The sequence below is a fragment of the Rhea americana genome, unplaced genomic scaffold (assembly GCF_003343005.1).
Source record: "Rhea americana isolate MKP2758 unplaced genomic scaffold, rheAme1 scaffold_105, whole genome shotgun sequence".
NCBI lineage: Eukaryota > Metazoa > Chordata > Aves > Rheiformes > Rheidae > Rhea > Rhea americana.
This window is the reverse complement of record NW_028185095.1, coordinates 866,532-881,748: the sequence shown is the minus strand read 5'-3', so window position 1 is coordinate 881,748 and position 15,217 is coordinate 866,532. Positions and strand designations below refer to the sequence as shown.

Sequence of the window (15,217 nt, the reverse complement as noted above, 5' to 3'; positions counted from 1 at the left end):
GCCAGAAACATGCTATGCTGAAAAGTAATTTATTAAGGCTTAATGTTTTATGTGCAATAAATACCTGTTCTCAATATTTTTATCCCTCGTGCTGAGAAATTTATAACACAAATTGTCTACAGCTCTGCAGTTCTCCGTAGTTTCGGGATGAAAGTGGTGCTAGCCAGGGGACAGCGGATGGTTGCATAGTTTTGGTGAAATGCTGGGATATTTGCCACTGGTTTCAGTAGAGTCGAGATCTCATATCACACATCTAAACGCATCTATTGTCTGATCGTCGAGTAAGTTCTGCAGGGTTAAGATACCGGCTCGTTAGCGTTGTTTGTGCACGCTGTGTCTAGCTGAGGGATGCGTGCAGTGCTGCGGACCGTGGGATAGCAGGAGCAATATGGCACTACTCGGGTACGGGGGCAAAAGCAACCTTCCGTTATAGAGAATACCTAATAAAAATGAGAAAATAGAACATAGAAGAAGAAAAAGGAGGRAAAAAAAGACACCATACTAGATAAGTGTACTGCATAAATCAAAAGGGTTTATGTCATAACATGAACATGTGCTATTCGTGCTCATATATTGAATTTCAGTAGTTGGTTGCATAAAGAAGTAAAGTGTAATGAAACTGGCAAGCAAAGTATTCCCTAGTCAGCCTTATCTTTGTTCCATTTGTCCTTCAGATACAGCTTTTCTTGCCTTTTTCAATAAAATCCATCCAGCTTTTTTATTTTGCATCTCTCTGTAACTGAGCTGAGCAGGCCAATGAGATTCGGTGCTTTTCTAGTCGAGTTCTTAGCAGCTGCGTTTTAAGAGATCAAAACTTCGAGCGCTGCTACATGGTATTAAGGCTCAGCTATTGATGTGTCCCTATAGGGGTTATGTTTTTCCTGGGGAGGGGGGAGCCGGGGAGGAGAGGGGCGGCGGGTGGCCCTCCTGCGCATGCCCGCGGCCGGTGAACACTGCTCTCCTTGTTTCCTAGGGTCCTCTTCGCGAGCTCYGTGCTTAACCTGGCTGAACTCGTGGCCCTGCGGCCTGACCTTGGCAAATTGAAAAAGGTCCTCTACTTCCACGAGAACCAACTGGTGTATCCCGTCCAGAAATGCCAGGAAAGGGACTTTCAGTACGGCTACAACCAGATCCTTTCCTGGTAGGTGTTCCTCGCGCCTCTGCCTGCGGTTCAGGGGGTTCTTCCACGTGCCAACCTCCAGCGGCGTGCGCCGGAGGAGTCTTTCTCTGCTGAAATGATGGCAGCCTAGCAAATAGGCACAGTCCCAAACAGATGCGAGTAAAAGTGCTTTGGCATAAACAGGCWGAGACAATCCACTTGAGCAATAAATTGAGATGAGTACATAAAGTCCGCTTGCACTGCATTCGGGTTACCATAGTATACCTGCTAGCTGGGCAAATTTTGACCTATGCCTTAGCCATAACGAGCGAGACGCTTGGTCTCACACCCGCACRGCAAAGCTGCAGCTCATCAGCTGTTGCTTAGCCGTAGCTTTTATTGCATCCAACTGAAATTATATAGAGGTTTTTAGGGAAATAAACAGAAATTAAAATGTACTGCAGCACTTTTCTTGAGAAGAGAGGGCAGTAAACATACCAGATAAATCCTTATATTTCTTTCATCTAGTATTCAGAGATTGTGCAGTGCTAAAATACCCAGACATTTTAAAGGCTGTGTCCTTTATTGTTACTAAAAACAAATGCATTTCTTGAATCTAAGTTAATGAAAGAAGTTAATAAACAGCATGGAAAAGTGTTGTGCTTAGATGCTATACARACCTAAGTGAAACAGCAAAACTGAGTTGTTTTGAATTGAAATAAATTCATTTTTGTGATCTTTCTCACCTATCTGTTATTAGGAGARTTATTAGGAATATAGATTGAGTCTTTTTAAGTATATGTTAAGCTTTTGCATTTTTAAAATATAAGCCAGTTGATATTCAAATTTCTCAAATAATAATCTTTGTATACTCTGAACACTCTCTAGCTGCTTTTGCCACTGCATTTGCAAGATGTTTCAGTCACTAAGTAGCGATGATGTGAAAATATAATGAAGAATCTTCTGAAAGTCATAGCAGCCATCTTGAGATTTACTGACATAAAAAAACACCGTGCTTTTTGGTACTAAGGCAAGAAATGTTTTTGTATATATATTTTACTTTCTTGTGGCAGTTATTTTTTGGATCACGAGTTCCTCTCTTGTGAGATGACATTAATCCTCAACATACRCATTTTTAAATAAAAAATTATTTTCTTTTGCCTCAAAGAAAAAGACCATTATAGATGCTTGGATCTGTCTCTTTCAGCCTCCAGTAGCTTCTCTACGTAATTATATAGTGTTAATCTTTCATTTTTGTTGCTGCAGAAATCACACTTTTAGTAGCAAATAGAAGACACCTCGGCTCTATTGCTCCTAACTACCTAGTGGACATCTGCAAAGACAGTGAAACATGCTGCCTACTTTTCTGTGTTCCTTATAGTTTGTGAAGATTTTCTGAACCTTTTAGTCTTTCAGGGGTTCTTCCTGAATCTTTCCATCTTCTAAATCTGTGAGAAATATTAGGAATGCGAAAACATATCTTCCCAGTTTCGCTTAGAGGTTTTGGAGACRATTGAAAGTGGAAAGCATTGAATCTTCAGGTTGGTGTTTTGAATCATTAAGAAGGAGAAATCTTCTTCTTCATGACTCTAAAGGKTTTATGTTGTACTGGTGATAAACTCACACTTTTAGCAGTGACTGAAATTCCTCCTAACTGCTCAGGCAGGTATGATGACAGGATCTTTCTAGTATGCCAGCGAAATGCCGAGCCTCCGGGAAAAAAAAAAGTTGGAGAGATGAGGCTTAATGTACAAGACAAGCAGAGATGAAACTGTTTGGAGCCTTTGCTAAATGTCAAAGAGCAGCACAAAAAGCTCAGGGCTCATGTTGTGTTGTGTCATGTGTAAGTCAGTTCAGCAAAGGTGACTGGATCGTTGGCGGAGATTTGAGGGAAGCGCAGGGTTAAAAATCATAGGTGGGGGAGCGTGTGGGATTTCAGAAAACATTTCAGCTCCCACAGCCTACTTGAAAAGGATTCTTTCTCTCTCTAATGCTTTTTTGCCTTTCCTGCTGACTCCTGCTGCTTTTGTGAGCAGTGTCAGTTTTCTTCCTTGACCAGACAGTGGTGAGATGCAGTGAGGATGAATGACAGCCTCTCACCTCAAATATACTTTTCACCAGCCCAGTGACTTATGAACACATGTCCTCAATGTATCTTATGACCCATAGGTCTGTATTACAATATATAACATATTGAGAAAACCAACTAGCCATAAAGCATTTCTTACCTCTGTAAGAGCATCGCATGTTTGCCAATACAGCTAAGGTTGTGTCAGCACTTCCTGGATAAACTTCCAGATATTTCATTTTTTTGAAAGCTTTTCATTTCTCCAGACTGAGAATCTCAGTGGAGAAATAATACCTAAAACATCATCTAACCACATCTTAACATTATTGTTCTTGTTGATTTTAAAACATAGTATTAAGGAAGAAAACATCCTGTTCRTATACCAAATTATTTTTCAAGTTTTTTTGATGCTGTATGCTATATTATGTATTTTATGCTTGGTAAATGTACTCTTAATTGAGATTATGTATGCATAAGTTAAAAAAATAARTAGTAACATACCATTTCTCTAATATTGTCTAATACCTGATGCACTCCAATCTTGTTTTATTGTTTGCTTGTTCTTTTCTCCTAGCAGTAAGTTTCATTAATCTTAACCACTTTTTRCAGTTTGGTTGCTGATGTTGTTGTGTTCAACTCTACTTTTAATATGGAATCATTTCTTACATCTATTGGAAAATTTATGAAGCTGATTCCTGACCACAGACCTAAGGATTTGGAAAAAATAATCAGACCAAAGTGCCAAGTTCTTTATTTTCCAGTCAAATTTCCTGATGTGAGCAGGTCAGTACATTTTCCATCTCATAAATTGTCTCCAGTCTGTCAAAACTACCTGTTTATTTTGAAGTTTTAACCATTCAGTTAAAGCAATAACATGCAAAAATCAAGTGATTGATACATTGATTTCGATAATCAATTTATACACAGGCTATTCGGGTAGATGCTGATTCACCAGCACTAGCATGAGTAGTTTTGCCAAGCATGGTCAGTTYGTGTCATACAAAATTATATAGTTCAGTGAGAATAATTTCCCAGCTCACTGTTAAATTGTTGACCGTTCCTCAGCTCCATATACTTGTTTCCATAGAGGAGGTCAAGGAGGAGAAAGAAATTCTAGAGGATAGTAAAAGTGTTAAGTCTCCAGTCAAGAAGCTGTATTTCCCTTGGTATATTGTACTGGGATTTTATTCCCTCCTCCCTCCACTACCTCTTACTTTATTGCCTTCCAGATAGGTGAAAAGCATTTCAGAAGCATAGAGGAGACTTGCATATTTTGGCTTTAGCTGCAGTTGTAGTTGCTCTTCAGTCTTCTTCAGTTACTCTGAAGGACGTTTTTTATTGCCCTTGTTTCAGAGCCCATCTTGAAATTAGCAGTGGGTTATGTGGCTCAAAGGGAACATTYGCTAGATCCTTTTCACTTTTGATTAAACCTGGCACAATTGTTTCTCCTATTATAAGGAACTCTCCTCCCGCTGAACAGGAACTTTGCTTCAGTGGGACCAATACTAAATAGAGATAATACGATTCTGCAATTTGATTATACTCTTAAAAACAACATGATGCCTGGTGCATTTTTTGCTGAAATAAGGATAGAAAGCAGTGTAATGACTCTGCAGGAGTCTGGCTTTTGATATGACAGTAAGTTTTGGTCCCTGACCAGCCTGTACTTGGAGTTTATTTCAAAGACTGAATGTACATTTGCAGTAGTTTTGGTCAGAGAGTTTTCTAGTACAGGCGTTAAGGTCATGTGCTCTATTGAGATTTACATTGCAGATTGCATTTAAGGAACTTGGAAAACATGGTATTTTAAAGTACAGTTGCAAATAATTTAAAAATCAATATCTAAAATTAAGTGTTTAAATCTCTGTTTTTGGCAAATGCATTAAATTCCTCCAGTGGTACRCAGATGCTCCTTGGGTGGCAGTGGAGGTTAGTACCAGCGTATCTTTGAGACTCTGCTGTTGCTTCTCCGACCCTGTTTTTAAAGAGTGAGGAAGTGCTGTGAATGCTTAGGATGACATCGAGCCACTGTAAAATGGTCCTGTGTTGTCTGAAATACCTTAGCCCTGAGGCCAAAGACTAGTTTTAGAGATGAAGGTATGATGATACCATTTTACACTAACTGAGGTCTTTTGGACTTGTCAGCCTTGGCAGATGGGGTCAATCCAGACTGGCCCTGTGCCGTTGGTGTGTGCCGCGGGCCCTTGCCTGAGCTCTTGGCCCGGAGCAGGAGGTGATTGAACTGCTCGGTAGTCTCCTCTCCGACTGGTAGAGCGAGATCATCTCATCTTACTGTATGTTCTTCTTAACGGCCTGCTTCTGTGTTAAATCTCATCTTACAAAGCGTGACACCTTTCACGTTTTTATTGTAGTTGTGGCACTTGAAATTATATCTAAAAGCTATTTTCTGTGGCAGATGGACAAAACTGAGATGTTCTGAAGCGTAGCTGTGTGACYGTACAACTTTGTCAGCACAGCAATTAGAAACACACATTAATATCAGCTCTGTTACTTCTAATACAATTTTTATTCAAATGCTAGCTCTAGACATTAAATTCTGATTTTTAGACAAAAAGCAATATTGTAACTGAAGCATAGGAAAGGATTGCTTTTGCATAACTCTGAAGTTCTTTGGGTTTTGACCTTCAACTGCATCCAGTATTTACTATTTCTTTACAMGATCATGTTTTAAATAATGTTGAATGCACCTGTGGCAATTGAATKCTGTTTATTAATTTAGACTGTATTACTATAGTGACTGAATAGAGATAAAGGAGAAAAAGGTTAAGAAAAATTATGGCCAAGCTAAAATTTATAAAGCAAGCTCTTAGCCCAGAGTGTTTTTCAAGTTATTTTCAAATGGTAATTTGCTTTATCCAAACCAAACTCATACAGTGTAAGTAAGTGATTATTTGCATGACTGACAATCATTTCAATGCCTGCAGTCTTTTTAAAATGCATAATTTTGCTRAGATGTTGGGAAAATATTTAAAAATTCTGAAGGCAAAATAACCAGGGTGATTTTTTTCTTTACTTTGACCTCTTTTATTTCGTGTGTGAATGTCTAAGGGTATGTTTGTGTCTTAAATGTAATTCTTATTCGGTCTTAGGAGGGAGCTGATCTGACCAAAAAAGCATCCTCACTGATATAWTGGTGATAGCTTTAAAGATTATTTTACATTAATATTGTCATTTGGGGCAAAATAAAAATAAATACATCTAACCCTTGACCAGAACAGTGTAATAAAGAAGCATGTCACATGAGTAAATCCTGTAATGTGTTTACCTTTAATGTAATTACCATAGATGATTAGTGTATAAAATAGCACAATCAGCATAGTAAATGATCATGTAAGAGTGAAGGTATAATGMTGGATTGATACATTTTGGTGCAGTGGAGAACTTAACCTTGGAACTGCTTTTGAATACTGTTAGATGTACCGTTACACGTATGCATACTATGCATTTAGATGTTTCAGATGGCCATCTAATCACCATTTTTTTTTTTATTTTCCGGGGGAACTTAGTGATGCTTTTTTTTTTTTTTTTTTTTTTTAATGAAATACTTCTTTTAATAAAGGGTTGTCGTAAGGGCACACAGTGGCATTCCCAAGGCACACAACCAGGCCACGGTCCTTATCTAATGATGAGAAGAGACGGAAGGATTTGAGGCTTTAGCAGAATAGAAATTTTACTGCCCTAACCCTCCTGGTTTCGGGCTGTGACGATGCCTAGTTTGCACGGTGCGTTCTGTCGTGCCAGCGCTGCTGCACACACGTGACAAATACTCTGCCATTTGCTATTTCAAATTCTCCGCTTTATTCGGTCTGATGAAGTATGTTATGTAGAAATAAATATATGTCATTATACTTTTAAGCTTACAAACAAGTAAAATGCCAAGCTAAGGCTGTCACTTCGTAGTGCATAGGTACTGCAAGGGCTGTGGAACGGTAGGTGATTTTATATGCCATATGTGCTAACATACTTCTTAACAACACTTTGAATTAAGTATGTTGTTATTCAGACTTACCTTACATTGCCGTTTGCTACATTTCAAATTCTTTGGCATGGTGCTGTAAAATGCTGTATGTTTTTTTGTCTATATAATCTGTATCAATGTCATATATTTTTATTTTGCAGTCCAAAACTAGGGCCCAAGAACAAAATCCCCTTTTTGCTGATGTTGTCTTTTGTACGTGCATCTCCAAATGCCAGTGAGCATCACTGGAAGAGCAACACCCCTAGCAGTTCTTTGCTGATATTTTGTTCTAATTCTCTCAGTCTGTCTGAGACTTTGGCAGTTGGCAAAGCTGGGTCAGGCTATATATATTTATATATATACTCCTTGGAATTTGTTGCAATGAAAACTGTAATACAGATTTTGGTTATTATTACTGTTCCTCTCATTGTAGTTTATCTTTGCTATTATCACAGAGTGATAGAAAAAGAAAACGTTCTTATAAGCAAGAATGAAGTAAAGTTCCTAAGGGCTCACAATGCGYGCTGGAGTAAGGTGGAATACTGTAAAAGGCATCAGGAGAGGACTAAGATTACAGCAGAAAATAACAAGCTGCTTTTTAAGTGGGACTTGTTAGYTGATATCTTGTACTATCCACATTAGATATCTTGAAGTGGAATTAAAGATTTTAGAATGTTGTTTCTTAATTTGTTTTTATAACACAGTACAGTTAAGGGGGCATTTTCAATCATTTTATTTTATGTTATTTAGTTGTATTGTAMGAGAGGCAGAATTTTCCAGTTTAGAGAATACTTCATGGCCAGTCAAGGGAGTTCCAGAATAAAGCACAAGTTTTTAAGAGACACTGACAGAAACCAACATATACAGGACAACTTATACAGAAACCAACTGTCAGGAAATGTCTGGTTTTGGTAATAATAATAATAATAAAAAAAGAGGCCACTTTCATCATTCAGATCAGACTTGCAGTGCTGAGTTTCAAACCTTTTATAGACAACTAAGGGTTCTCCCTTCCTCTGTAATCATAACAAGTTTCAATAGCTTTGCTGTGCTGGAAAAATGCAGATGCCAATGTTGAGGGCAAGGCTCATATGCAGGAGAGCCCCAAGCTGTAGATGGGCACTGGGGACACGTCTGATGCTGATGTTAGTGGTTCTAGTGGTAGCCTGGGCATCTCCGTGGTGCCCTGCACTCTGTTTCATAGGCACGGTCCCCACACCACTGAATTTTACTGGTGGTTACTGTAATTAGTGCCATTAGACTGCTCCATCTTGGGGCTTGCAGCTGAAGAACCAGGTGATGGAAATGACTCCCCTGAATGTCTTTGCTCATCACCTGCTGCAAGCAAGCTTGGGAGTTACGTTGGCATGCTAAGAGAAGCATGCAGTGCTCACAGGATCTGGGATACAACACCAATGAAGAGGAGGGTGTGATATTGGTGTAAAAACTTGCATGAAATGGAATCTTTCGGTTTCTGGTGCCTTGGATCAAAGGTTGGTACTTTCTGTAGCTCAGGCCTGAAAGCTAAGAGCAGAGAGCTGCAACTACAGCAAAGGGTGGTGTGTTGAACAGGGATGTTGGAGTAACCCTTTCTTGCTTTGCTTTTCCTTCCAAGTGTGCTTTTTTGGCCTTTGGGGGGATTACCTCTGCTCCAGCTGGGTTTTCTGGAGGTGGAATATGCTAGTATCACCCTCAGCACAAGCCTACTGGTGCCCTCCTAGAGGAGGACATGGCTGAGCAGTCTGCTGGGATGTATTTATTTTGCAAAACTTCCTAAAACTAATTTCTTTTTATCTATTCAGAGACAAAGAATAGTTTTCCTGATTCTATTTATTTGTCATATAGGTATTGAACTAAATGTTATCATAATAACCATTTAGTCTCACAATAGCTCGCAAGGATACATAAGCAGAATTCTCTGTACAACCTAGTTTTTTATTATGTTGGGTACTCACGTTGCATGCAACACATTCCTCTAAAACTTGCATTTTGTATTTACAGAGAAATTTCTCTGGAGAGTTAAGGTCTTGTAAAACATTCTTGTTCTACAGCATGAACGAATTATTATACTCTGGGGCATTAAAAGTGAAGTGTACTGAAGAAAAGAATTTTTTCATTAAAATGCAGTTTATATTGATAAAACAGATTACTAGCATTTGATGAAATGTGAAACTTGGATCTACCCATATCGCTAAATCACCAGTAGGTTTATTTTGGCAAGAGGGATAGTATGTAATGTATATCAGGACCAATCATTATACAGTACCTGTTAGTTTTGTATTAGATTAAATTGTCTTTCACTGAAGTACTTGAAAAAAACCTACTCTATCTGTATCTTGAAGTAGCAGAATGTGGTAACTAAGAATATTAGAAAATAAAAGCTGTCGTGTTATCAGTTTTGGCACAGTCATTTATCAATCAGTATTTTAAACATTGACAAGTGGTAATTTAATAGGGAATGACCCTGTTGGCAGGAAGTTCTAATGACAGATGATGCAAACTCATTTATCACTATGGGGCTGTGCTGGCTTCTTACCTTTCTCAGTATCACAGCTCATATTTTCCAAGTCTGGGATGTGAGAAGCCACAAAGGGCAGAACCTGTGGCACCAAGCCTACAACCACTCCCATCTAATCTGATTAACCCTTTCGCTGCAAATTGCACTGTTGCATAGCTTGGACGATCTGAAAGTTCTGATGCAGATTTAAATCCCGTTTATTTCCTAACTGGTATTCATAGTAATACTTGGACGCGCTCTTTATGCAATCAGTGCTTGGAAGCGTTCAAGTTTTTTTTGCTTGTGTCAGTCTGAATGCAAACTTGAGGCACTTGTGCCTGGCTTTCAAACCCAAGCCGCATTCTAATAATTAATAGTGCATTTCATTAGGAGGCATTAAAAATATTGCATGCAGTATCCTATACAATGGGCAGCTATTATTATTGTCATTACTACATTGAGAAGGAAATTGATGCATTCAGAGGTTTAATTGATTCGTGCATATTCATGTAGGAAGCCAGGGGTAGAGGCACGACTGGCTTGGATTATTATGCACTCCCATGCATAGTAATGTCACTGTAACTCGTTAYAGACTTCTCTGCTGTGGTATACGTGGACATTGGAAGTGGAGGGACATCAGGGGAGAGGAAATGAGAATGACACCTTTGTCACAAGCTGATATGGATGGCATTTTTAATCCTCCTAGGAAGAATCAATAATATTGTCATTCAGCTATACTTACTCAGAATAGAAATCTTCATGTATTTTAAAATTAACTTCTGCAGTACAGAGTTTTCATCATCTATTTAATATTATCCCATTTTACTCATTCTAAGCCATCGTAAATATAAGCTTTTTTAATTTCTGTACCTCCCTAGCTTATTTCTCCATTTATTCTTCTTTTCCTTTTCCAATAGAATCTTTCTCTTGAAGGCTGCAATTGGGTTAAATATCATCCCCACACTGGATGATTCAGACATGAAATACTCTCAAAGTTTGCATCAAATCATTGTAATGAGACTCAGTGAAGTTTAAATTTAATTGGTTAAAATTGTTGTGGCAGACTTGTAAAGTAAAGCTGGTTTATCTTCTATTCAGAGTGGAAAAAGGCTATTGATTAATGGCAGAATCCTACAAGATGCTAAGTACCCTCATTTTCACGGCATGCCTTTGGAGCTGAGGGCGCTTGATGCTCTGCACGATTGTAACTAACACAGGTGGAGAGAGGTGGCATACAAAACTAAAAGCTGATGGAGTTGTGTCCATTTTTTTTTTTTTATGGGCAATTCTGTGCTTACTGAGTTTTGCATTTCAAAATACTGCCCTTCAACATTTGAACATTTTTCATTACAAAATTCATGAATATTACACAGAAGCAGTATTTTTTTTGTTTAAAGTAATTTCATGCTTACAGAATTCTGCCAGACAAGACAGCAGTCATATCGATTATATTTCTTAGTTGCTACATGAGGCAGTGACAGAACCTCTTTTCTAAATATTCTGTACTTTCGTTTTTGTAATAAATGAAAATGGAGGTAGGGAGTATGCTAAAAATGCAGAAGAAATGAGGAATAAGGAAGAGTATCTAATTTTTTGGAGATTTGTCACTGAGAATACAAAACATTTTCAGAAATTATTCTTAGGGCTAGAGGGAAATGAAGTAATCTCTGTTTCTAGTCGGGGGGAATGGCTGTACCTTTAGGAGAAAGCTGTGCTTGATCTTGAACCAGTATCAAANAAAAAAAAAAAAAAAAAAAAAAAAAAAAAAAAAAAAAAAAAAAAAAAAAAAAAAAAAAAAAAAAAAAAGCCCCTTTAAATAAAACTGATGGACTCATAAGTAAGAACAGGTATAAAGCTTTGAAAATTGATGTTAAATATAAAAATTTAAGTGAATTGGATGTGCTTTTGAGTACTGCGTGTGCTGGATTGCAAGTGACCAATTTAAGTTATAATTTCAGTTAGATACTGTTAGATAGGAAGGGATCTAGAGAAGATACTAAGATGTTCTGCAAGTTTCTATACAAATTTCAGAAAACAAAGAATAACAATAAAATTAGACTATGAAATACGTAAAACTGTAGTTCTAAGATTAAAAAAAGAAATCTGAAACTCCCTCGTCCTATGGAAATGACCTTTATGTAATCTATAAGAACAGTTTACTACAGATGTTTATACATAACCAAATGGAATGAAGTTAAATGATTTTTAATTTTGCAAAATCATAGATAATTTCTTTATTATGCAAGGAGTATTTTAATCTGTTTAGGGTTCTTTCAGTTTTGCATTTGCAACTAGGAATATTTAATATTTTATGCTTTGGACATTCCCCCGCTTGATTGTGACTCCCGGATGAAACAATCCTCCTCTTCTCTTTAAAYAATTCAAATAACATACATTTAAAAATACGAAAATTCCAACATAAACCTACCAGAAGTGCTTTTAAGGTAGGAAGCAATTCAGCTTTAGTGTTGAAAAGATACATGTCTAAATAGAAATGAGAGTTCATCAGAGTTTTAGGCTTACAGGCACTACAACGACAGATTGCCCCTATTTTTGTTAATGCCCAGCTAGCCATGGAACTAAAGGTGTTTTGTCTCACCCTGTCACCAGAACCCTCGTCTTCCTAATCGTCCTTCCTTGTCAACTTGTAGTGATCAGCTTGCAGACAGGTGAAATTTTGGCCTTTTAGGCCAAAAATAAGGTTATTTTAGTTCTGCTGTTGTGTAGAAACTACAGGTGTCCTAGTGCTGCTTCTGCACCAGATGAGTAGACTTTATTGTCAGGTTTCTCCATGCTGGGTTTGATTCAGGTRTGTTCCCCTTCTCCACCAGAATACTTACCATGGCTGCTGTGTAAAGGAGTTGTGTCTTCATTTCCATGACTTTGCCTCTCCAGAAAAGAACATCCACAGAAATGTTCTCCTTTAAACCCTCTCAGTGGTAGTCATCTCCAGCTGGTTCTAGTAGCTCTTTTCTTAATCTGTTAAATAGACAAGTTAGTGGATCTTTTGGTCTTCTTGCTCATTTTTATATGCTAAATTATGCTGGAGCCTGGAGAGTGTAAAGAACCCCCCAGGTATGTAGACCAGAAGGGATGGGAGCTGATGGGACCTTGAACATGCTGCTGGAYATGGACCAAGCAACAGTGTAGTTGTAGCATACCAAGTGGAAATAAAACTCATGTGATTCCTATATGCAACAGAAGAGATATTTTCAGAAAAGATGAGGAAGTACTGTTGCCAGTATGTAAAATGCTGAAAAATTGTATATAGTTCTGGTCATCCCAGCTCAAGAAAGATTAATTTAAACTCTGGACAGGTTCAGAGAATTGCTGCTCAGATGATTAGGAGAATCTGTATTATGAGAGCAGATTAAGAGAGTATGGTTCATTTGTCCTAGCAAAGTAAAGGTTGAGAAGGGGATGTATGTTAATCTTTATAAATACAGTCAGAGGATAAATGCCAGGGAAGAGGAGGAATTATTTAAGTTAAAGGATAATCCTTACAACATCCRCTAGGTGTAAATTGGTCATTATTAAATTTAGACTGGAAGAAGAGTGTTTGTGTGTTTATGGGATGGTTGTTTATTTTCTGAATTTCTTTTATTGAGARGGCATGTACTTTTGAAGTGGCTGCTGAAGCCTGTATACTATTTTAAGAGGAATTTATCAAATTCATAGGAAGGGTGGTTAATAAACAGTATAGGAATAGTCCTGGGCCTCTAATTACTACAGTAATTATTACTCTGTTAGTAATTAGAGTTTGAGATAGACAGTTTTTGAAGTTTGCTATGATGATATCTGCAAAAGGAAGATGGAAACATCTGTGGAATGGTCCCAAAGGCTGCCTTCAGTTTTGACATGCTAGTGTGGAGACCTGAATTACTCTGTGAAGAAGCTCATGTATTTCCAGTGACTATAAAAGAAGCAAAGGAAGACCAGCCAATTTTGTGTAGTGTGCACTGGATTTGTCGTATTTCATTAATCTGGTGCCTCATAAACAAAAGTTTGTTCTGGGAGGTATGTTTTGCTCATATGCTAAACCACTCACCACATTTGGGATCAGCAGGAAGTTTTAATTGACAAGAGTGATAATGACCATTAATAGAAGGGAAGAAGCGAGAGGGATGTTTTTGCYTTTATTGCTAGAATCATCTGGACACTTTCCCATTTTTAAGAAAGCCATACTGTGGCCAGTCCGTTTGATCCCTTCYCTTCTCTTCTCTTCCTTTGGCACTCTGTTGTTCCTGAGGCATCAGGCTGCTACAGTAAATTTTGTGTGTGTTGTTTTGTGGCTTATGATGTGAGTATGAGAGAGGAGAGGATATAACGTGAAGAAGGAGATAGGAATGGCATCTCTTGTAGGACCTTTTTGGACTAACCACATGTTGTGTGACCGCGTGTCGTTGTGGAAGATTGGATTCTGACCTCTGTGAGATCCAGTCTGACCTACCTCAGAGTAGGCTGGCAACACTTTGGCATTTCATGGTCTTTGAGGGCTTCTAAAATTCAGAATAAAGGGGCATCTAGTACTCTGTCATGTGTTGTGAGCCCTTAAATTTCAGCCAGATGTTGGGACCAGCTTCCTAGGCTTGTTTAATATGAGCATTAATCATAGCTGAGGAGGCATTTAGCTTGCCTCGTTGTTGTCAGACGCATATCGGAGTATAGGAAGCCTTAACCGATGCTGAAATACTTCAGTTAGACCAAGGCATTTTGGTATTCAAGAGTAACCTTTTAAATAGCATCAGGCGGGAGAAGATTCAAACTGAAGTGCTACCAGTGCAGCGATAACTGCACAACTTGGGAAGATATTAGGTGAAACAGTGCTGCAGTAGGAACATAACACTTTATGTTWTTCGGACATGATATGTTAAGTATCRTGACTCAGTAAGCAGCCTTTCGGATTTTGCCTCAGTTACTTTTGCTCACTGGAAGCATTTGGATAAAATCATTTTGTTAGGAGCTCACTGGAGTCAGAGTGTTTTTTTTAAAAAAAAAAAAAAAAAAAAAAAAAAAACTTTGTCATTTTGGTGAGTCTGTATGTTTTTTTTTTATTATTATTTTCATCAGTTTAGCAGTTTAATACTAAAATTGCCTCAATCTGCACTAGAAGCAAATGAATCGCAGAAAGAATTTTTTATCCAGCAATTCCTTTCACTCACTGAAATTTTATCTCTCCTTCATCAAACTTCATCACAGGTCTTCTGGTTTCTCTGTTCTGAGTTCACTTAGGTTATCTGCAGTCTGATTTTTTAATTACTGTTCTGGAGTTATATGCCTATATATGGAAGCGAGAGGATTTGACCCTTTTTGGGTGCCAAAACTATGTTGCTTTTGTTGAAGGATTATCTGTTGCTCAGAATTCGTGGTAACCAAGTCACGAGAAAAGAAATAGGTAAAATTTTCTTTTCCTTTCCTTTCTCTCTTTTCTTTCTTTCTTTTTTTTTCCCCTTCCTGGCCGTGCTCGATGCGATGCTAAAGTTGCACGAGCGTCGCGGCCCTGAGCCAGCCCGCTCGGTGGCCGAGGCCCTTGCCGAAGCGCTCGGCTTCGCGTTCGCGACGTGCCGGTCCCCG

General features: G+C 38.2%; 1 protein-coding gene across 11 annotated transcripts in view; it reads left to right on the top strand.

Moving 5' to 3' along the window:
* The window catches only part of QTMAN (queuosine-tRNA mannosyltransferase), a 187,980-nt gene that overhangs the window by 95,852 nt on the left and 76,911 nt on the right, over nucleotides 1-15,217 (top strand). For 9 of the 11 annotated variants that reach the window (XR_014896281.1, XM_085308468.1, XM_085308434.1 and 6 more), the window contains 2 exons: nucleotides 974-1,141; nucleotides 3,777-3,950. Coding sequence is in view for 10 of the 11 variants with exons in the window: in XM_085308468.1 (XP_085164594.1) it covers nucleotides 974-1,141; nucleotides 3,777-3,950 (342 nt within the window). In the remaining variant the exon portion in view is untranslated. The remainder of the gene's footprint in view (nucleotides 1-973; nucleotides 1,142-3,776; nucleotides 3,951-15,217) is intronic. The other 2 variants (XM_085308504.1, XM_085308495.1) reach the window with 1 other exon arrangement.